General features: G+C 41.8%; 1 protein-coding gene across 3 annotated transcripts; it reads left to right on the top strand.

The window, feature by feature from the left end:
- Positions 1 to 1635: 1635 nt before the first annotated feature.
- RNF20 (ring finger protein 20) lies at positions 1636 to 22423 on the top strand. 3 transcript variants are annotated; one of them, XM_081151241.1, is made up of 20 exons: positions 1636 to 1929; positions 2864 to 3018; positions 6823 to 6990; positions 7143 to 7290; positions 7413 to 7595; positions 10158 to 10276; positions 10662 to 10808; positions 10978 to 11055; positions 11249 to 11368; positions 12658 to 12837; positions 13745 to 13880; positions 14203 to 14324; positions 14438 to 14817; positions 16232 to 16349; positions 16931 to 17080; positions 18697 to 18909; positions 19629 to 19754; positions 19922 to 20062; positions 20981 to 21082; positions 21347 to 22423. In XM_081151241.1, the coding sequence occupies exons 2-20, from the start codon at positions 2890 to 2892 to the stop codon at positions 21521 to 21523; spliced, it is 2937 nt and encodes a 978-aa protein (XP_081007367.1). In that variant the 5' UTR covers positions 1636 to 1929; positions 2864 to 2889; the 3' UTR covers positions 21524 to 22423. The 3 variants fall into 3 exon arrangements, with proteins under 3 accessions (XP_081007367.1, XP_081007368.1, XP_081007369.1); XM_081151242.1 differs by lacking the exon at positions 1636 to 1929 and adding an exon at positions 2178 to 2195; XM_081151243.1 differs by lacking the exons at positions 1636 to 1929; positions 2864 to 3018 and adding an exon at positions 5749 to 5810.
- Positions 22424 to 23667: the final 1244 nt, after the last annotated feature.

The raw sequence follows: 23667 nt of genomic DNA, 5'->3' as shown, positions 1-23667 counted from the left end.
GAGGGGGAATGGATGCCAGGTAGGCAACCAACAACGTCACTTAGTATCAGTGATTGATTTATCACAATACAGCATACATACAGGGGATGATACTCAAATGAAACGAAACTAGTGTGAGGAAATTGATAATGGGGTTACGGCAAACTAGAATAAAAGTGGAAGCACGATTCAGCTCCAGGCAACGTAGCCATGCAAGATTATAAGCCCGGTGTTGCTAAAAGTTGATAATGTGGACTTTTATGTAAAATATCCTATTTTAAATGTTGGTGGCTAAGTCAGTTTTTGTTTTTAACCACAAGAGACAGCTAATACTGTTCAAAATAAACAAAGCCTATCTGCTGACCAAATAGAGCCTGTGAAACTCTTGTTTACAAACTTGGGGCTAGAAGGACCATTGCTCGCCGTTCAGTGGCTCCGTGGATGCAAATCTCGCCAAGAGCAGAGCAGCTAGAGGAGGGAGACCAGACGACTCGTGCCTATCTCCTACTACGCGTTTCAGCTCTTGCTTTGCCTAACAAAGTGTGAGGCCCATTTGGAGGCGCTTCTTTCCCGGCCAGGCAAAGCATTTTAGTACCAGAACAATGAACCCTTGTTTTCTTATTACCTTCTTACCTATCCCCAGGTAACACTCAGCAGGCACCGGGACCAACGTCTTCACACTGTTAGAAATCCAGCCTGGAGTAGGTTTGATCTGTTTTTAAAAAACGCCTGAATTCCACTGGTTCTTTTTTTTTTTTTTTTTTGACATAGCAGTTAGTCTTCCATCCTTGGGCCGCTCTCTGATGACGTTATTGGGCACTGGGTAGTTTTACATAGTCCTGCGAGGCACACAGCTTTTTATTGATAAGTTGCATTGATTACCTTCCTATCATTAAAACATTTAGTTGAACTGCATGGGAAATAGCACTTTGCTATCGACTAAAAAAAAAAAAAAAAAAAAAAAATCAATGCTTAATTAGCTTAAAATACACTAGCGTTGAGATCGGAAAATATTGTTTCCTATCATTTCCCTGATTATTTTCTTGTGTCAAAGAAACACAAAAGCAGCAATTGTCCATCCTGTTTGCGCCTTAGAATCTAGGGGGAAGGACGGGGGCGTGGGGTTGGGGGGACGCTTTTAAAAACGTGTCTAGGCCCGGGGCCTACCCTCGACGCCCCACATTTCCCCAAGTACTTCTCATGCGTGGCAGGGTGTATATATAGCCTCCTGCAAGCCCCGAAGCCCGTCAATCGCCTGGGTTTTCTCCAGCCCCTCGCTTCAGCACCGGGGTACCCGGGACATTTTCCGCGAGGCTCTGAGGCTGTTTCTCGCCCGCGCGGAGATGGACAGGCCACCAACCAGTCGGCAACTAGACGAGTCTCGGTGGCCCAGTCACGGGCAACAGAACAAGGCACTTTCAGCATAAAAACCAGGTCGCAGTAAAAGGCCAACAAGCCAAACAGAAAGTCAGGGGCGCTCTCCGCGGCGTCAGCGAGAAGGGGGTACACCCCGAGCTCCCAGCGGGGCCCCGCCTCTAGGCGTTGCTAGAGAGACGGCGCTTACTTCCGGGCGCTCGGGGCCCGCCCTCGCGCGCGTCACTTCCGCCCGCTGGTCGCAGCGACCACCTCTTTCCCCCTTTTCCTGTCCCTGGCCCCGCCTCCCGGAAGTTCCGCTGGGTGTGCGCCTGCGCGTCAGGGGCGAGGGGTGGGAGGCGGCGCGGACGTTGGTGAGCGAGTGCTCCAGATCCGCTCCCGGCGACGCGAGCGGGAAGCCCGGTGCGGTCTCGGCCGGCGGTGCGACGGGGCCGTGCAGGCCCTCGGGAGCCTCCACCCTCTCCGGCTCCGGGGCCTCCTTCCCCCGGCCCACGTTTGTCTGTGCGGGAGCCGGGGATCCTTGGCCGCTCGATTGAGGCCCTTGTCCGGCCCCGCTCGCTCGCTCGCTCTCTCCAGGTGAGGGCCGACTGGGGTTGCTGCCGCGCAGCCCTGCTCCGGAGCTGGGATTGGGGTAGTGTGCGGTGCCGGCGAAGGCAGGGCAGCTTGCTAGAGCAGCAGAGCGCTTTGGCATCCACCCCGCTGCCTCTGAGCTCGGGAACCCTGGGAGACGGGGAGGGCAGGCGGAGTGTTTGCTCGCCTCCCTTGTTCATACGAGGAAAATGAAGCTCAAGGAGCACTCACTCTTTCACGGCAGCACTCAGTCTTTCACGGCCCCCTAAAAGGTAGAACTGGAACTCGCACCCAGGGTAGGGGCTTCTTTAGCGTTGTAGGAAACCGTGGGGAGAACGTTTGGAAATGGGAAAGAAACTGCACATATAGAAAGGAGAGGTACCATTTCTGAGTGCATACTTGATGTCAGGCATTGTGCTAAGTGTTTTCTGTATTAACTCATTCATTATAAGGGGCATAGGAAGCATATACTACTGTTGTTATTCCTGGTTTAGGAAATACAGGCTCAGAGATGATAAATGACTTGTACAGTATTAATGACTTAGTAGACATCTTTCCAGATCTCTTTTCAGCTCTGTGGCTCTTCCCACTAAGTAGAAATAACTTCGGTCAAGTTATTAAACTATTTTTCTGATTTTGGCATTTCAGTGAGTGAGATTTCTGACATTTTTCTTGGTCTCATCTTTATTTACCCATTATCTTATTTCTTACCAACATCCTATTTAGAAATTTGTAGTTGTGTAAATTCAGCCCTGACTCTTCCTCCACAGTTTACTTCTTTTTTTCCAAGAGGTATTTGGGGATCGTGTTGCTTGGTGTGGAATTAATGGATCCAGGTTAAAAGGTTGGCCAGAAGAATGGTTAGTTTTTACACTCTAGCTGGTCTCTTTATTGTTGCTCCCCTTGTATATCTTACTTAAATTTCTTTTTTTCCCTCCAGGAAAACAGCCATCATCTTGTGCCAAGATGTCAGGAATTGGAAATAAAAGAGTGGCTGGAGAGCCTGGTACATCCATGCCCCCAGAGAAGAAGACTGCTGTTGAAGATTCAGGGACCACAGTGGAAACAATTAAGCTTGGGGGTGTCTCTTCAACGGTATGTGGAAGCAATGCTTTTCTTCTGTCAGTGACAGCCTGAAAGTAAGAATTTATGGAAGCCTTCTGGAGTAAGGGGAACTGTTTTGAAAAGAAGAGGGAAATGAAACAGCCAAAAGTAGGTGAAATAATGTAGTGGTCTGAAGAAGAGATAACTGCATTTGATCTTTATTTTCAAAGATGTGCTTATATTCCTTGGAGAATCTAGTGCCTAATACACATTGATTATTGGTATTTAGCAGTGGGAAACTGGACATTCATTTTTCATTCACTGAAAAATTAGGTGCCAGGTACTAAGAGGTAATAGCAAAGTCGTGGAAAGAGTGAAGAGAGTTGGAAGCCCGACTGCCTGGAGTTGATTCTCAGCTCCATCACGTCTAGCTGCATGGCCTTGTGTTAGCCTCCCTGTGCCTCTTGTTTACTTTTCTGCAAAATGTACTTATAAGTATGTATGTCATTTGGTTGTTGAAGGGATAAAATGAAAGTCCTTATTAAGGGTTAAAATATTACCTTTAACGTGGTAAGTACTCAATATATTTAAGCTATTAATGGTATTATTGGGCTAGATATTATGAATGTAACGGTAAATAAAATAGATATTGTCTTTGCTCTTATGCAGTTGACATTTTCATTAGACTGTTATACACCAAAAGCTAATAGTAATGTTGTTATCTATCAGACATCAGAAGTTCTCTATAATAGGTTTTGATTTAGATCAAAAGTTGAGTCTGTGTTTTGGAACTCATCCTTGGGGATATGGTATTACAGTGCCTTACATTTGATAGCTTACAAAAACACATCTGTTATTTAATTGAATTGAGGCTGAGGATCAGAGAGAATGATAGGAACATTCAGAGTAAATTGATGAAGTGTCATGTCTGAGTCTGTCGAGTTCAGCTACTCCATACTGCTCCCAGAAGGTGATTTTGTCTTAGCACCATCTCCCATCATGCATTCCAAGGACTTTTATTCATTCAATAAATATGAATATTTGTTAAGCATCTCTGATTTGCCAGGCACTGTGCTTTACACTGAGCATAGCTCCTGGACTACAGTTTGTAGGGTGGCACCGACAAGGGAATAGGCAGTTAGAATAGAGGGGGATATGTGGCATTCATAGGGATAACCACATGCTCTAAGGGAAGCACAGAGCACACATTCCAGTTTGAACTTTATCCAGAAGACAGGACCTTTTGGAAGGTCTTAAGCAGGGGAGTAACATGCACTGACTTACGTTGGGAGAACAGACTGTAGAGGAGCCAGGGTTATAAGCAGGAGTTCAGTTAGTAAAATTGTTCCCTCATTCCTTCTCCCTCTTCCCCCTCTCACTCCACTTCTTTAAGGGTGGGGAGCTGGGGCATGTATTCACTAATTCCTGTCCCAATGAGTTGACCGTTGCCCTTGAAGGCACTAACTCCTCTGTACTCAAGGTTGCCAGCTGAGATCATGGAACAAAAAACTTAAGACTCGAAGTGGGAACACTGACAGTGTGGACGGAGCTGTCCACCAGGGCTGTGCTGAAATCTGGCCGGCTGACAGGAGATGGCATGGGCACTCAAGTGTCTGCTACTGGAGGCTCTTACAGTAATCTTGATGAGGGATCATATGATGGTGGCTTGGGCCACTGTGGAGGTGGTGCTGACAAGATATGCTGATGAACTGGATGAAACAAATGAGAAGAGGGCAGCAAGATGACCCTGGGATTTTGGAAGTATGGTGCTTCCATTTACTAAACTAGGGAAGAGTATGAGAGAAGCAGAGTTTTGGGGGCTGTGGAGGATGAATCATGATTTTAATTTTGGACATGTAAATCTGAGAGATTTATTGGACCTCTGAGGGGATAGGTAGTTGGATATAGTAATATGCAGTGTGGGTAGAGCTTTGGGCTAAAACTGTACATTTGGGAAGTATCATTTTGTAGATATTTAAATCCATGAGACTAGAGACTCTCCTCTAAGGAATGAGCATAGATAAAGAAGAGCTCTGAGAACAGAGCCTTGAGCATTGCAACATTTTGATGTCAAGGAGATGAGAAGAGACTAACCAAAGAGAAAAAGAGGGACCACTGAAGTAGGAGGTGAACCAGAGAGAGTGTGGTCCCAGAAACCAAGTGAAGAAAGTGTTTCAAGAAGGACTTGATCAGGTGCTGCTGATGGGTTGAGTAAAGTGAGGACTGGTAGATTTAGCAATAGAAAGTTCACTGGAAACTTGACCGGAACTATGTTCACAGAGTGGTGATGATAGAAGCATGATTGTAGTGAGCTTAAGAGAATATAAGGGGAGAGGAATCAGGGAAAAGACGGTGAAGACAGTGTTTTGGAGGAGCATTGACGTAAAATAGAACAAAGAAAATGGGGCAGTAGCCAGAGGCAAATGTAAGGTTGAGGGAAGGTTGTTTTTTTTTTTTTGTTTGTTTGTTTTTAAGTAGATCTAGCATGTTTATCTGTTGATTGAAATGATTAGGTAAAGGAAATAAAATTGGTGATGTAGTAGAAAGAGGAGACAGTTACTGGTGTGATTTCCTTAAATAGGTGAGAGAGAATGTATTATAATGCACAGGTGGGGGGATTAGCCTTAATTAGAGCAGAGACAGTTTGTCTGGAGACAGCAACAGGAAGGAGGAAGGGGATAGACAGAGATAGGTCAGTAGTTGTAGTTATGGGAGATAGATGTGGAGGTTTTCTTCTGATTGCTTCTATTTATTTATTTTTTTTCCAGTGAAATCAGAAGCAAGACTCATCTGAGAGTGAGGATGGGGGAGGAAGTTTTGGAGGTTTGAAGAGACAGGAGAAGGTATGATGTAGTTGTCTTGAAGAGAGAATGAACTATAGAGGTGGAGTAGGGTTGCTGGGCAGCACTGAGGGTCTTGAGTATGTGATCATGAGTGTAAAGTGAGAGCAATCAGCATGGTGCTTTCTTTCTTCTAGTCACATTCAGCTGCATGGATGTAGGCCTGTGGAGAGTTGGATGTTACCAGGATTGGGGTTTTTGCCAGGCAAGTATGATGAAGAAGAAGGTTATAAAAGGGCCTGACTATAATGACTGATGACAGAATTTAAGTTTGATAAAGAAGGAGTCAGTGTGAGGAGTGAAGGACGTCAAAAAGTATAGCACCAATGGATTGTGGATCCTGGAGTTGTTGAAGAATTGTTGGGGTCAGGAAACTAGAGAGAGTGGGCTGGGAAATAGGTTGTAATTGTGGAGAATGGAGTGCTTGAATTGAACTTATAGAGAATATACAGGTACAGCTAAGACGAAGACTAACTGGGACTTTGGTGAGTGAGGGAGGTAGAGGACAAATCACTGGAAGAGAGGAGTCCAGTGACTCGGTCCAGTATGTATGGGAAAGATCATCACAGGAGTAGTATTGCAGAGAGTGATGATAAATCTTCACTAAGTTGCTAAATCTTCAGGAAATGTAGGAAAGTGACCTGGGCATTTGTGGATGTGTGCAACAAGGCAGGGTGACAGGTCTTCCAAGTAGAATGAGGAGCATGCGCAGAGGTATACATAGACTGTTAATACAAAGAATACGCAGGGTGTCTAGACCAAAAGCTAGATTTTGAAGGGCCTTGAATTCCCTAATACTAATAATATGCTATTTTATTCATCATGCAATAGAGATCTCTCCTCCCATCATAGACCCTTTATTTCTTCTCCTACTTCTTATCTAATTATTTGTTGTAAATTTTTAAAAAATGAATAGCTTGATCTTCAGAAATAACTAATTAATAAGGCCTTGTTGAATTCAACAGCCGATTTGTCTAATTTCATTGTGGAGACTAATACTGGTTTCCTCGGGCAGGAGGATTCAGACATTCGAACACTGCAAACCAAAAATCGCAAGCTGGCGGAAATGCTGGATCAGCGGCAGACCATTGAAGATGAACTCCGTGAGCACATTGAAAAACTGGAACGAAGACAGGCCACCGATGATGCCTCCCTGTTGATTGTCAACCGGTACTGGAGTCAGGTAGCTGGCTGTCCATTTGCTCAGATTTTTATTTGAGCGTTTTTGTTCTCCTGAGCACTCTCTTCATTTTCAAAGTTGATTCTTTTTGTTTTTTCATAACTACCATATTTGTGTCCTCTTCTTTGTTCATAACTGTACCTAATCTTCTCCAGTTTGATGAAAACATCCGTATCATCCTTAAACGTTATGATCTGGAGCAGGGCTTGGGGGACCTACTCACAGAAAGAAAAGCCCTCGTTGTGCCCGAACCAGAACCGGACTCTGACAGCAATCAGGAACGGAAAGATGACCGAGACAGAGGCAAGTACCTGTGGGGGCTTTACCACTGGCTTTGAGGCTCTCCATTTGAGGGGAAAAAAAAGGATTTTGATATTTCCAATTGAATAATTTGGGGGCTTCTTTTTTCGTCCCATGTCCTTCAGGGGAAGGACAAGAGCCAGCCTTCTCTTTCCTTGCTACTTTGGCCAGCAGTTCCAGCGAAGAGATAGAATCTCAGCTGCAGGAGCGTGTGGAGTCCTCCCGCCGAGCTGTGTCCCAGATCGTGACTGTGTATGATAAATTGCAAGAAAAAGTGGAGCTCTTATCCCGGAAGCTAAACAGTGGAGGTGAGGCAAGAACCAGGAGATGGGGAGCAGAGGGGGAGGAATAAGAACTCACCTTATTTAAGAAATAGCTCTGTTTCTGGATATTTGTGTAGTATTGGCCATTAATTTATTAGTGATAAGTATTTTAAATATTGGTAATTATATTTTTAAAGATTTCCTTTGTTGATTAGATACTGATTTTTTGACTTCAGAGTTAGTTCTAGTATGTTCTTTTTTGTTGTTTTTTCTGTTATCTCTAATACCTTCAAAAGGAGTTGGCTCGGATTTTAGAGTTGTTAGATGATCTCTGTGTTTAAAAAGATAAAATATAGCCCAGTTGGGCGTGGCTCAGCAGTTGAGCATCAACCTAGGATCCAGGAGATCAGATCACGGTTCGATTCCTGGTCAGGGCACATGCCTGGGTTGCGGGCTTGATCCCCAGTTGGAGGCGTGCAGGAGGCAGCTGATCAATGACGACTCTCATCATTGATGTTTCTATTTCTTTCTCTCCTTCTCCCTTCCTCTCTCTGAAATCAGTAAAGATATATTTTTTTAAAAAAGATTAAGTATATGGGTAGAAAAGTACCTAGAACAAAAGTATTATTTGAAATAGTTATGTTACTATTCAGTGTTAATGCAGAAATTTACATTTGTATAGTAGTGTAAAGTGTTACACGTAGTTAGGTTGCATCTTCTTATTAAATGCCGTCATTTCACGTTTTTAATAATAAACATGGTCTAGTTTTAATATCTTAATTTCTCTGATTATCATTAAGATGTTTAACTTTCATTTCTGAAAGAAATATGTTAAATGTAAAGGAGATTGAACCATCGAGTTGGCAAATCAGAATTTTATTACTCTGTAATTTTGACTTGAGGATACTTGGGCTAAATTATCAATAGAATTAAAAGAAGAGGCATATAAAAGATTTGTGAAAAATTGGTGGGCAAGAATTTCTTTTGCTTTTCCATTAGTATTTATTTCTGTATTTTATTATTTGGATAACAGATGGTGGTTTTAGAATGTACAAGTCAGGAAAACATAAAAGTGGACTATAAAAGTCCTCCCATCTCCCTCCTCAAAGATAACCATTGTAAACAATGTGGTTCGAGTCCTCCTAGGCTTTTGTATTCATATATAACATCTACTTGTGTGTTCCCAGCTAAATTCTGTCTCTTGGTGCAGTGCCTTGGCTCACTCCTCTGTTTCTCCAGCATCTAGCACTGTGTCTGGTGTCTAGTAGGTCCTTAGTTAATGGTGAATGATGGCTGTAAATCCTCCTTGTCACCTAATGTCATCCAAGCTGTGTGTTACTTTTTTTCCCTTTGGCTGTACTCAGTTAGATGGTATTGTTTAATCCTAGTAACAGGCCACATGGATATGCATTGGGGTATATACCATGTACATATTGTGCACAGATAATATGCCATATGCAAAGGTTATATTAGTGTTAAATTTGATTTTATAAATGAGTATCAAGTAAAATAGTCACTATATTTAAAAAGGAACTAAAATGAGTAGTATATTAAACAGTACTTAAAAATTATTCTTTTAATGGCATGCATTTTAAGGTAGGGTTTAAGTTAAAAAAAACATTAATTACAAGGTACCAATTGCTAAGCTACTATTTGTAACATAAGGGCAATTGCCGTTGATAAGCTGAACTTTTAGATAATGGTATATAAAGTATGAATTGTAGCATCACTGTAACTTTTTGGAAGTTTGCTTTTCCCCCATGTTTATTTGGTCCTTGATTCAAAAGAATTGCCTTTATCAGCTTGTTTATTCACTAAATATTTATTGAGTTCTTATTGTATTCTATTTTTCTCAACACCTTACGATTTTAAGAGGACTAAAATTGAGTCCGTAGTTCTTAACTTGGGTTATGAATCGCTTTGAGAGTTTTCAAGCATTACTCTTGGCCCCTATGGAGATTCCTATTTAATAGGTATGAGAAGGGGCCTAGGGAAGTATCTAATTTTAAAAGTTCCACAAGTGATTCTGAAGGGCAGTCCTGGTGGAAGACCACAAAAATCATTACATGACCAACCTGTTCCATATTGTGTTTTTCTTATTTCTATTTTTATTCTTTGTTCTTTATGACTTTATAGGTGCTCATTTGAATAAGGAAATTTCTGCTCTCTGGTCCCCTTCTTGCTCCCAACACAGAGATGCTTCATGTTGGTGTTAGTGGATAATAGGAATTGGTGATTGCCTTATAAAATAGAATTTTATTGCTATTAAGTCTAACAGATTGGAGATACCTTTGTCTTCTAAAATTCAGGTTTTTGGGGAATTGTGCCTTATCTGAGTAAAGTTATAGAAACTCCCCATTTCTTTTCTCAAGGCTTTTTGACTATAGAAAGGGATAGGAGTTAGGTGACCTTGGCTATCCTGATCATTTCTTTAAGCAGGTCATCAAACCTGTGCGTAATTAATCTGTCTTGTGAAGATAATAAAAACCAGCCTAATTCTTGAAGTTTTCTGGAAAATAAAGTGAGATTTCATGTTAATGCTTTGGTGGGATATGCAGTTCTAAAATGTGACACTGTAGATGCTAAATTAAAGCTCTTTCCCCTCAGATAATCTGATAGTGGAGGAAGCAGTGCAGGAACTGAATTCCTTCCTCGCACAGGAGAATATGAGGCTACAGGAATTGACAGACCTCCTTCAGGAGAAGCATCGCACCATGTCTCAGGAGGTACTTGTCCAGAAAGGAGAGTTGGTAGTTTCTAGTTTCCTGTGGCAGACATTGACTCAATTCTAAGTGCTTCAAAGGTCATGTTATCTTTTTGTCTCTTAAAAAATACACATTTTTCTGATGGGTTTTGTTCTGTCTAGAGAAATGGTACTTCTAAGAGGTAGAAAAATTACTGAATCTTAAGGACTCTTTCCACTTATGAGAGTTCTTACAGATGTCTATGGTTTTCATGATAGTAACTGACTCAGAACTGTTAAGAGAACCTGTAATTTCACTTTTATCCTCATGCATTGGGAAGAAGATATTGATGTAAGACTTTTTTTTCTACCTTTATCTTTATTTTTTTTCTGCTGTATTTACCTGCATGCTCGCCTTTGGGATGTAGTTCTCCAAATTGCAGAGTAAAGTGGAGACAGCTGAGTCACGAGTGTCTGTCCTGGAGTCCATGATTGATGACCTGCAGTGGGATATTGACAAAATTCGAAAGAGGGAACAGCGACTCAACCGACACCTAGCAGAAGTCCTGGAACGGGCAAGTGCTGTCTTAGTCATAGTTTGGAGACTAGAATCATTTTAAGGAGTCTACTCAGAAAGGATGGATGTGGGTAGTAGTTTTGGGGCACAAATGGACTCCTTTAAAGGTACTTTGGTTACCAGACTGAAATCTTGGGGTCTCTCACTAATATTTGTCATCTCTGCAGGTGAACTCGAAAGGTTACAAGGTATATGGAGCGGGGAGCAGTCTCTATGGTGGCACAATCACTATCAATGCCCGGAAGGTAAAATCCAACTCAGGACATGTTTTTTCACCTGGTGTCAGTATTATGCTAGGGACGTAGGATTGTGTTCACAGGTTGTCAAGTGGAGTTTTGCTAGAAGAGTGGGTCAGTGAAGATGGAAACTTAGGAATGGGAATGATTTAAAAATTCTTGTTCTTTATTCTCATTTTACTCTCTTCCTGCTTCTCTCTAGTTTGAGGAAATGAATGCAGAGCTTGAGGAGAACAAAGAGTTGGCTCAGAACCGTCACTGTGAACTGGAGAAACTTCGGCAAGACTTTGACGAGGTCACTACACAAAACGAAAAGCTGAAGGTAGGAGACACATCTCTGATGGGGAGTAAAATGAAACGTTTTTGCTGACCAACTCATGTACATACTTGTGAACCCTCAGAATTTATGAGGGAAAATCGGTGTATCTGTTTCTTTCCTTATGTATTTACTTACACACTTGTACCCTGCCTCATTCGGAAAAAGATTGAAAGCAACCTACAAAGTACACAGACTGAATCAAGGCACTGTAACTTAGGAATTGTTGAGAACAGCGAGGAGCAGGATAAATGAGGGTGAGGATCCAACATGGATTTTAAACATGGGGCTTGGACACAAGATATATATACCAGGAGCATGTGCACACTGTAGGAGGGTAGGCCACTCACGTGTCAGTAGTTGCCAAATGTGGGCCACAGAATTTGGCTCTGGAGTGTCTAGCTGCCAAAACAGAGAAAGAAACCTGATCAGTGATCCTGTTGGTTTTCAAACCTGCCCATTGGAATTTTCTCTCCCCAGGTTCTCGGGGGGAAGAAAGTGGATTCTGAAAGTCTTCCATTCCTCTTTCAGTCACAGCCACCTCTCTTTTGTAATTTGATTTATTTCTAGGTAAATATATGAAGAAAGATGTTTGAACTGAAGAAACACAAGAACAACCTAAGTTAAATCAGTTGAAGTGTTGGGGTAATTAAAGCAGGCAGTTGCTTAGGAGAAGCATAACTATTTTTGATAAAAATGTCAAAAATATTTTTCTCTGTGACTTTTAATAAAGAGAACAAGTTAGTGACTGGAGACCTCAACTATGTTCTTTTTTTTTTAAAATATATCTTTATTGATTTCAGAGAGAGGAAAGGAGAGACAGAGAGAGAGATAGAAACATCAATGATGAGAGAGCCATTGATTGAGCCCACAACCCGGGCATGTGCCCTGACTGGGAATCGAACCCCTATCGCCTGGATCCTAGGTCAATGCTCAACCACTGAGCCATGCCTGGCCTGGCATCAACTATGTTCTTAAAATAAGCATCCTGACAAATTTCATGGTGCTTATCTCTGTCCCTAGATCTGTTAGATTTCATACAGCTTTTCTAGTGTCCTTAGGTCTAGGTTTTACATAAAGTAAAACTCTTATCAATTAAAACAGTTCTTGGGTAGAAGAATGCAGGTACCAGGTACCACTTCTCGGGGGTCTAATTGACTTTGGGGTAGGTTTACATTACATAGAGGAGTGGGTAAACTACTTTATAATCTTCATAAAGCTTGTCTCAATTCGTGCCTTGCATCTAGGGCACAGACACTAGATTCTTCTTTTCACTGGTTTCTTTGGGCCCCCAGGTGGAGTTGCGGAGCGCAGTGGAGGAAGTAGTTAAGGAGACCCCGGAATACCGCTGCATGCAGTCACAGTTCTCTGTCCTCTACAACGAGAGCCTGCAGTTGAAAGCGCACTTGGATGAGGCTCGGACCCTGCTCCATGGCACCAGGGGGACCCACCAGCGCCAGGTAGAGCTCATCGAGGTAAGAGCTAGCTTTGTCTTCTGTATATAAGCTTTTCTGCCTCATAAGTTTTTAATTTTATTCTCTCGTGCAGTTAATCTCTTAATCATTCAGCAAATACTTGTAGAGTTGCTGTAGGTCTTTACTCTGCTACATGGTGGGCATCCTGCCATCGAGAATCGTACAGTCTAGTGGGAAGAATCGCATCCATTAGAATGCAGATGGTACAGTAGAGGCATATCCCACAGATGCAGTGATAAAGGGGACAGAGCATCTGATTTGACTAAGGAAACTTCTAGATTCCACTTGTCAAAGTGCAGTATGACTCTTAAGGATAAATGCAAGTTTACTAGCAGATAGAAACAGGGGAAGGGCATTCAGTAGTGAGAACAGTAGATGTAAAACTAGGTTAGTGTGGCTGGAGCCTTATGTGCATGGGGCGACTAGTGGGTAGAAGCCGCATCACTGCTTACAAGCCACTGAAGCTTATATACCTGTGTGCACACTTTTCTTTAAAGGCAGGAACTTTTCTCTGTGTGTTCACTTCTGTATCTTCTGTAGTCCTTAAAGTAATGTTTATAGTAGTTGGTCTTTTACTGTATTTCCGTCAAATGAACTGAATTTAATATATCTTACGTATTTTTACATTTTGTTTTATTGTTTAGTTCTCCAACTAAATTGTAACATTCTCAGAGTTAGGGGCCATTTCTGTTATTTCTTTAGTATCCTGCTGATTCTTAAATCAGTGTTTTGTAGCTGTCTGGTGCTTATTAAGTACTGATTGAATGGGAACTTTTCAGAGTAATCTCTCTTGGTGTTTTCTTTTTTCTGTTAGCCGTAAAGATTGAATTTAGGGAACATGATTGAATATGCTGATATTTCTGCATTTTGATAAGGATTTTTGATTGGTTCTTTTTTCTGTGTGTAGCGAGATGAGGTTAGTCTTCATAAGAAGCTGAGGACCGAAGTGATCCAGCTAGAAGATACCCTGGCCCAGGTCCGCAAGGAATATGAAATGCTGAGGATAGAATTTGAGCAGACCCTTGCTGCCAATGAGCAAGCAGGTAGAACTATTCTCCTCCCTGCAGTTTGGCTGCTTCATATGCTTTCCTTGAAAGATACAACATGGTCCCCAGGATTTTTTAGTACTAACTGGAGCTCGGAAGTCCTAAAAAACCTAAAAATCAAATCTTGTAATTCATTTTGGTTCACAGCCCCAGTGTTTGTTTTTAACTCAGATTGGCCAGTTTTGTTTTCATCTTCTGAGGACGCTTTCTTTTGGCAATTCTCCCTATTTATTAGAGGTCCCCGATGTGTTCTGTCCTTTCTCCCCTGTGCCTTTGCCCTGACACAGTTCTTTATAACATCGCTGTTGCTGTATTTAAGGCCCCATAAACCGAGAGATGCGGCACCTCATCAGTAGCCTCCAGAATCACAATCACCAGCTGAAAGGGGAGGTCCTGAGGTACAAGCGGAAACTGAGAGAAGCCCAGTCTGACCTGAACAAGGTAACCGGGAGTAGAACAAGTGTTCCTTGCTGTTCTCTGTAAAGCCGTTTCCGCTGAGGAGAGCAGTGCGTTGCCATCTGCAGTGAGCCGCTTGCCTTTCTTTGTGGCCCTAGACGCGCCTGCGCAGCGGCAGCGCCCTCCTGCAGTCTCAGTCTAGCACCGAGGACGCCAAGGACGAGCCCGCGGAGGTGAAGCACGATCCCGAGGACCCGTCTGCCCAGTCTGCCCAGTCCTCCGCCTCGAAGGCGTCGCAGGAGGAAGTCAGCGAAGCGAAGTCCAAGCGGGATGAGGAAGAGCGAGAGCGAGAGCGGAGGGAGAAGGAGAGGGAGCGCGAGCGGGAGCGCGAGCGGGAGAAGGAGAGGGAGCGGGAGAAGCAGAAGCTGAAGGAGTCCGAAAAAGAGAGAGATTCCGCGAAGGAGAAGGAGAAAGGGAAACATGATGACGGGAGGAAGAAGGAAGCAGACATTATCAAACAGTTGAAGATTGAACTCAAGTAAGCAATGTTAGAGCAACTTTCTGACTCAAAGCTAAGGTTAGGACATCGAGCATGAAATGTTCAGTTGATGGCTTGGCTTTGCTCACAATTGTATATTTTGAGTGCACAGTTAATGTTGTCTCACTTCTTGATCGAGTGTATATACAGCCACAGTGACCTCAGTGACCTGCTTGGCTATTGTGTAGTCCAGTTCAGTGGTCAGATCTAAGTAAACCCCGTGGCATGAATCCAGATTACGAGAAAGGGGTGTCATGATTGAAGTAACAAGAGGATTATTGCAGTTAACCACTGGCAGATTGCTGGCATTAATTGTAATTTAAATTATATGCAGTAGAGTATATATCACTCTTTGACCAATATTGATCTGTTTGCCTGGCAGTTAACTAGTTTGTGTACATATCAGGTACATTTCAAGAGATTTTTTAGGTTATTCCTACAGGCATTAAAACAGTAGGAGACGGAAAGGTGAATGAAACACTGTCATAACCTTACACATTGCCCCTGTTCTTCCTGCTTAGCTAATAGCTGCTCTGGTAGAACGGGTTACTTCTTGCTCCCTGTTGGTTATGGTTGAGCCTTTATTGATGTTTGGATTTGAGGGACTGCTGTGCTCAAAACATTTGAACTTCTTTGGTACCTAAAAGTATAGTTAAGAAGTTTGATAATTTAGTAAGAGATGAAATTTTTGTCTTAGACTAGGAATAGCAGTATATTTTATTTTATTATTTTTTAAAATATGTTTTTATTGATTTCAGAGAGAGGAAGGGAGAGGGAGAGAGAGATAGAAACATTACTGATGAAAGAGAATCATTGATTGGTTGCCTCCTGCACGCCCCCTACGGGGGGTCAAGCCCGAAACCCAGGCATATGCACTGACCAGAAACTAACTGTGACTACCTGATTCTTTTATAGGTTGACACTCAGCCACTGAGCCACGCTGGCTGGGCAGGAAATAGCAGTATATTTTAAACTTCTAATTTTTTCCCCTTTTTTTCCTCCCTTCCTCTTGATCTCTTTAAGACAATTTTTTTTTTTTCAAGTGTGTTATCAGAATCATCTGGGTGATTTATTTAAAATACAATCCTGGACCCCTGCCCAGACCTATTGATAATCAGTTTCTAAGAGTGATGGCCTAGAAATGTGCCTGTTTAATAAGGGCCACAGGTGTCTACTTGATAACTTTATGTTAGAGAACTTGGTCTGAAGCGAGAAATGAATCCTTTATACAGCTTACTTTTCTGTCCTTATATATCCAGAAGTCTCTTGATGTGAGAATTTGTCGTTTAGATGTGTAATATAAAGTGTAAAATAGAAGTGTTGTAAAATATTTTGCTCAATTCTAAATTCCCTTGCTCTGATGCCCTTTGTTTTCTCATTACACATTTTCCCTTCCTCTACCACCTCATCTTAGGAAGGCACAGGAGAGCCAAAAGGAGATGAAACTATTACTAGATATGTACCGCTCTGCCCCAAAGGAACAGAGAGACAAAGTTCAGCTAATGGCAGCTGAGAAGAAGTCTAAGGCAGAGGTAATCTGGTCTGCCATTACCTGTCATTCAGATTAAAACCTTCATTTGTGGGAGTTTCCTTCACACTTCTGAAGGCTGTAGTTTCTTTATCTTTAAAGCTAGTGTTTAAAACTTAGCAACATTTTCTTCCCTTTCAAAGACCATCTAAAATAGAGATTTCCAGATTCTCCACTAGGTGGTGGGTGAGGTATATCAAATTCCTGGGAATAGGAGGAGTCCTTTAAAACTTTTTATCACCGTATAAGTCATTGTTATGATGATTCTCTTTTCTGATTACTTTTGGGAAGAATGTCTCATTCTCTTAAAATTTGGGGACGTAGGAAAAAAAGGGTGAGAACTGTTATTCTAAAGAAACATACCTGTGCACTCCTCACAAATTAGCTTAGAGAGGCGGGGTGTGGGATGGAGCAGTGTTGGAGCAGGGCTGGGGCTGGTGCGCTAGCATGTCGCCTGCCTCCTTTCATCATTCTGCAGAGGTGCTTTTGATGTTAGGGGCCCTCCCTCTGTGAACAGTATTAATTGATTTTTGAAGTCTTATCATCGCTTTTCTTTGCTTTTGTGTGATCCCTTTCCTCTTATAGCTGGAAGATCTAAGACAAAGACTCAGGGACCTGGAAGAGAAAGAGAAAAAAGAGAACAAGAAGATGGCCGATGAGGACGCCTTGAGGAAGATCCGGGCGGTGGAGGAACAGATCGAGTACCTGCAGAAGAAGCTGGCCATGGCCAAGCAGGTGGGCACGTGTGCTTTAGCTTCTGAAGCCACTCTCACCCGACAAGCACGTGACTGGCAGGGAGACTGGCTCTTTCATGCCAGTCTTTTTAAAAATTACTTTTTCCTCCTGTATGTATGTATGTTTGTTTGTTTTACACTGAAGTCTTTCATCCTTCAGTCACTTTGTTTTGTGTGTTTGTGAGACATGAAGTTTGCTTTCACTTTCAGATGGATAGCATGTTGTTCGGACATTGCTTATTGAGGGATCTGTCCTTTCTCTGCAGGTCTGGAATCGGGGTATAATGAATATAAAATTAAAAAGAAAAATATAAAATTTTATATACATTGTGATTATAAATATATGAAACTAAGAAAAACCTGTGCCCCAAACAGGTTATAAATAAATACCCAGTATGTTAACTGATTATATGTGGGTCATAGAACTATAGAGACTTTCCCCCTTCTGATAATGAGCATGTATTTTTTATTTTTAAGTCCCAGTGTATTAACATTCAGTTAAAAAGATCCCAAAAGTGGTTGGAAAAAGCATACATGTTTACCATGAGGGACACCTTCACTGTTTCTAAGAAATAGCAAAATGACAATGAAATTAAATAGTTTAAATGGTGACTTGATCATTAAGTACCTACTTTATTAGACCCTGTATACATTCTTTTTATAAAGTGGGATTTTTGACTCTTCTTAAATCTGTTGATTGCCACTTTCATTCTTCTTTTTTTTAAAACAGTTACTAGGAAATTGTACTACTATAGGTTCTAGTACAAGTAGAAAGACCCTGTGTTCTTATGGAGGACAACTCATTATCTTAAAAATGTTAATTCTCTTTAGAAATTTGGAATGGAGAATATCTTTCTAGCTATTAAGAAACGTCTACAAACATGAAAGAAAAGACTGATAATTTTGACTTATGAAGGAAAAAACCTACAAAACTTCTACATGGCAAAAACCACTGTTAGCAAAGCCAAAAGATAAATGACAGACAGGAAAAAATTTTTCTCACTCTTATCACAAAAGGGTTTACGTTTCTAATATATAAAAACTCCCCAAAAAACGATAGGGAAGAAAACCACCTACCCAATAGGAGAATAGGCCAAAGATGTGACTAGTTCACAGGAAAAATATACAGATGGCTCTTACACATACGAAAGGATGCTCATTTGTAATAACACAAATGTAAGGGAATGATTTTAGATACTGTTCTTCACCATAAGAGGCTATGCAATGCTGTTGGAAAGTTTGTAGATTAAATTCAGTATTATAATTATAGGAAAGTATGAGAAAATTTGAGGTTTTATGTATGAAGTTCTCTTAACCAACTGCTCCTTGCTCGGTTTGCTAGATTCTGGTATATATTACATTTTTGTCTCTTAACTGACTGAGGACAGATGAACTCATGGCATCAGACCAGCTATCAGTCCCTGTGGCCACAGATAATAGGGCTCCTTCTGTATTCCTAGGGCTGACATAGTGACAAAACTAAGCTCCTTGAAACTGAGTGTCTCTTTGTCACTAGGTTAATTTATTTCTGAATGAACAGTGGGAAAGTTAGGTTCCTGTGCTCATTATTTTGCAATTGGAAGATTCCATTAAATGAAGGTTCATTCCTCCTTTCAGGAGGAGGAAGCCCTCCTCTCCGAGATGGATGTCACAGGCCAGGCCTTCGAGGACATGCAAGAGCAAAACATCCGCTTGATGCAGCAGCTGCGGGAGAAGGATGATGCAAATTTCAAGCTCATGTCTGAACGCATCAAGTCCAATCAGATCCATAAGTTACTTAAGGAGGAGAAGGAGGAGCTGGCTGACCAGGTTTTGACCCTGAAGACTCAGGTAATTAAGAATGTGTAGAGCTTTCCAGAATTCTGTTGAAGTAGGGTAATTCCTACAGGAAAATGTGCATTAAAAAATGACAATTGTGGCATTTTTTTTTGTAATAGGAAAAACAGAAAACTAAAGATACATTAAGTTACTGGTAAATAAATTATACATCCCTACAAAGGACTACAGTGTGGCTGTTAAAACAAATATGGACCTGCTATGATGGAAAAATCTCTAAAATATATCATTAAGTGATTTGTTTTATTACCCCTTTCGTATTAAAAGTGCATGTTTTTGTGTGCATGTGCTGTGTATTTAAAAATTCCAGGAAGGTTGTGTGAGAAACCCTAGAGTGTTTACCTGATTATCTCTGGATGTTGGAATCAGAGTTTGTGGGTGTGTGACTTTACTTTTTACCCCTTCATATTGTTTGATTCTATTTTGTGAATTTCAAGAAAAGACTACCTTTGAATCTCTAGTCATTCTGAAAGAGACACACCTGGACTTTTGTTTGAGCTATGATTTACATGTTCTAGTAAGAACTGCTAGGCTTTGAGAATTAGTATTGCCAGAAAAGATACCTAAATTGCATGTGCTTTGCAGGGCTTATGGGTAAAATCAGTTCTAGTTTGAGATTTATAACATTCTCTTTTGAGGGCCTGTGGATTAACGGAGCCTATTTTTTTTCTTTTCTTCCTGTTTGTGTTAAAATCTGATTTTCTTCTTCAAAGGTTGATGCCCAGTTGCAGGTAGTAAGGAAATTAGAAGAGAAGGAGCATCTGTTACAAAGCAACATTGGCACCGGGGAGAAGGAGCTGGGTCTTAGGACCCAAGCCTTAGAGATGAATAAACGCAAGGTATGATTGATTACTCTGTAATCTAAAGTGACAGTCTCAGAGGAACAAATATGTATGCCACTGATGAAATTACAGGCTCACCTTACTCCTTGGACTTGGGTTAGCATTTTCCCTCACTGGAAATAGTAAGAGGTGATGAGATTATGTTATCCGTCCATCCCACACAGGCAATGGAGGCAGCCCAGCTTGCAGATGACCTCAAAGCACAATTGGAGCTGGCTCAGAAGAAGCTGCATGATTTTCAGGATGAGATCGTGGAGAACAGTGTCACCAAAGAAAAGGACATGTTTAACTTCAAACGAGCCCAGGTAAGAGTGTTGTTTTTTTCTTTACCTTTTACTTGTTAGGTGTTTCCTGAGCTCCTTCATCTTATGAAAGAGTCATTGGTCTAAAGTATGTCATTTCTTGTTTGACTGAAGTTCCTCAAGTGAAGTGACAGAGTCTGTTTTCTTCACTGCTGGATCCCCAAAGCCTGTCATGGTGCCTAGCACCTAGTGGGCATAAAATAAATACTTACTAGATGAATGAGTTAGTAAGTAAGTAGCGACATACCTACATTAGAGGACTTTAAAGTTCTACTAGCCCTGGCTGGGTGGCTCGGATGCTTGGAGCGTTGTCCTGTGCACCAGAAGGTTTCAGGTTTGATTCCTGGTTGGGGCTGGTAAGGGTAGTAAACTTTTTGTAAACTAGGATTACAGATGTTTCTCTTTCACATTGATGTTTCTCTCTCTCTCTCTCCCCCTTTCTCTGTCTAAAAATCACTAATAATGTATCCTCCAGTGAGAATTAAGAAAAAAAAAGTAAAGTTCTACAATTTTTCCATTTTTGGCATTTTAACTGTTTCTCATGCTTTTCTGCCCTTATCCGCAAATCTGTTAATTATTTAATCCCGTCTACTTTCAGCTTAAAACTAATTGCCTTAAAATAAAGTGCCCCATCAAGTTTTTCGTCCTTTTAAAATTCAGTCCCTCTAAATTCTTAGACTGTATTTTCACAGTACTGAACTGACAGTGGTTAGATGCAGCTCTCATTGGCGCTGTGATCACAGTTGCCTATTCTGAAACAAACATATCTTGCCATTTGCAATTCTCTACATGCCTAAAAGACAGCTGGAATGAAAGGACTTCCTTCCCACATCAGGATGTTCAAGTTGGAGCGATTGTTTTTCTCACAAATGGCAGGTCTGGGGAGTGCGTCTAATGGGTCTGCTGTCTGTCCTACTGCAGGAGGACATCTCCAGACTTCGAAGGAAGCTGGAGACCACGAAGAAACCAGACAATGGACCCAAATGTGATGAGATTCTGATGGAGGAGATCAAGGATTACAAGGTTAGAGAAACTGCCTCAGTGTTTGCTTTGTGGTTTTTGATTTTGCTTTTTTGGGGGTCAGTCAAGGCCTGCAGTGGCCTGTTAACAGATTGGGAGAATAAATACTGAACTTGTTTATCTGAAGGTAACCAGAGAATGGTTTATTTGGGGTGGGGAGATGGTACTTTTGTCTTAGCGCTTGATGGATTTTCTTGTTTGCTTATGCATGAGAGCCATTTGGGTCATAAACCTTTATGGTTGCTCAGACTCTGACTTCTTTTTTAGGCACGCCTGACCTGTCCATGTTGCAACATGCGTAAAAAGGACGCTGTCCTTACCAAGTGTTTCCACGTTTTCTGCTTTGAGTGTGTGAAGACACGCTACGACACCCGCCAGCGCAAATGTCCCAAGTGCAACGCTGCTTTTGGTGCCAATGATTTCCATCGCATCTACATCGGCTGATCTGAGCTAGGAGAAGAGGAGGGGCTGGCTCGACAGGCACTTACTCATTAACCATCAAGCCTCTACCTCTTCTCCCCTGGACTCTCACCTCCCGGGCACTTTGTCATCACCTGTCCCCCACAGACTGCATCGAGGTTCTCCCTAGCAGCTAGATGTCACCAGGAAAAGGACGTTCATGCACTGGTCCTTGGGTCATAAAATGAATTAGAAACAACTCTCATTTGTCTCCCTGCTGGCCTTGGGTATTTCCTGCTTTTAGACTTTTCAACATCTTCTTCAGACTCACTGTGCATACAGTCTTGGCTTGTCCACTCCTGAAGAAGTGGAGTTGGTATTTTTGGCACGGAGAAGTAAACAGGGAACAGAGGAGACACGTCATTTGGGGAGGGAGTGCGTGTGTGATCTTTGAGAAATAAGCTATCTATGGGCACAAACATTTCTTGACTTGGGTAATAAAGTTGCGTAATTTGGATTACATTATGTTATACCCGTGTTACTCTTTCCTAGATGGTTTGAAGCCTGATGAAATTATGTCCAGGATGACACAGTCCATTTTTTATTCACTAGTGAAGAAACTTGTGAAGGAGAGCTGGCTTCCTTGTTCGAGTTAAGTTTTGAATGTTCGACCCATTAAAGTCTTTACATTTCTTGAGGCCTACTAATTTCAGGTACTGTAGCCCCTTTTATCTTAAAATGAAATCAAGATTGGAGAGGATGGGGGGACAGGGCTGAGATGGTAAGGAGCTCTGGAACTCGGTACAGGGAGGCCTTAGTGAACTATGAATTTCTCTCAGCCTCTCCACAGAGGTTGATGTGATCCCTGTGTTCCAGAGGATCCTCTGTAACCTTCCTGTAGGACTTTATACTCCACAAGCTTCAAATAAAGCATCATTCAGTTTGCTTTTGTGTTTGTGTTTCTTTGAAACTTTGTATTTGCCACTATTAGTTGGTTTACACCTGCTGTTACAGAATTGAATTCTCTTGGACAGAAATAATCAACTAGATTAAGGGGCTAACTGTGATCAGGTTATTTATTGCTTTGATTAATTGAAGCACTTTTCTCCCATTGTTTTATGGAGGTTCTTCTGGGGAGAGACTACGCCTAAAAGGGGATGGCTTATTTGGCTTTTCTTGGTTCTCACAGTTCACTGTGGGGGTAAGAGATTGTGGTTTGTTTCCCAGGGAGTATAAAGCTGCCTGGCACTTTTAAGCTGCAAATTCTTGAATTTTACATTTTATTGTAACCAGGCAACCAAAAGTCATAAATCTCTGGCATGGGGTTGTATAAAATGGATCCCTTCTGTATCACCACCTGTCCTAGGAGATGGTTAAAGACAAATTCCATGTTCTTTTGTGGTCACTACCTATAATGAGCAGGGCTTGTGATGAATTTCACAGTCATGTGGTATGGGTTAAGCAATGATTTAACTGGGAAATCTTAGTGTTTTCAGAGAGTTCATGGGGCCCTCCATCCCCTCACCCACCTGTCCCAACACACACCCAGAGCCATGATGGGTTCAGGCCCTGCTGCTGGACACCATGCATCTGCAGTCAGCAATATGACACTTCCCATTGTTGCTCTGTGCTTACAGGGCAATCTTGAGCATAACTTTGTTGGTTTTGGGGGCAGTAGACTACTTGGGCAGCAGGTGGGTTGGGTTTGGTTATTAACGGGTAGGTGCTAGGCACTGTGCTAAACATTAACCTATTGTGAATACAGAAGTTGAGCAGTCAATTTTTCTTCTACATTTTTTTCCTATTTCTAAGACAAAATAAGACTGACATCTTTGGAATCTAGGCCATGTGTGTTTGTGTCTGTGTCCCTAAGTCCACCAGTCCTGGTTAGATGAGGTCATGGCTAAGTCATTCCCAAATATCCAAAAGCTAACTTCATTTGCTTACTGCCCTGCAAACAAACTAAATGCCTGTGAAAGACAGGCAGTTCCACCCAGTGGGAGGATTCTGACCTTTTAAATATGTTCCTCTTCAGATTAAAATCCTTTAATGGTTCCTATAGTCTTTGGATACAAATCCAATTTAGCACAGTGATCTTGCCTTTGCTTTTCTCTTTCTAGCCCTTGAAACTTACCACCTACCTGTGCTTTATGCTTCTGTCGTATTGAACTATTTGATGTTCCTAAGTT

The sequence above is a fragment of the Miniopterus schreibersii genome, assembly GCF_964146895.1.
Source record: "Miniopterus schreibersii genome assembly, chromosome: 11".
Classification (NCBI taxonomy): Eukaryota; Metazoa; Chordata; class Mammalia; order Chiroptera; family Miniopteridae; genus Miniopterus; species Miniopterus schreibersii.
This window is presented reverse-complemented; position numbering and strand designations above follow the sequence as displayed.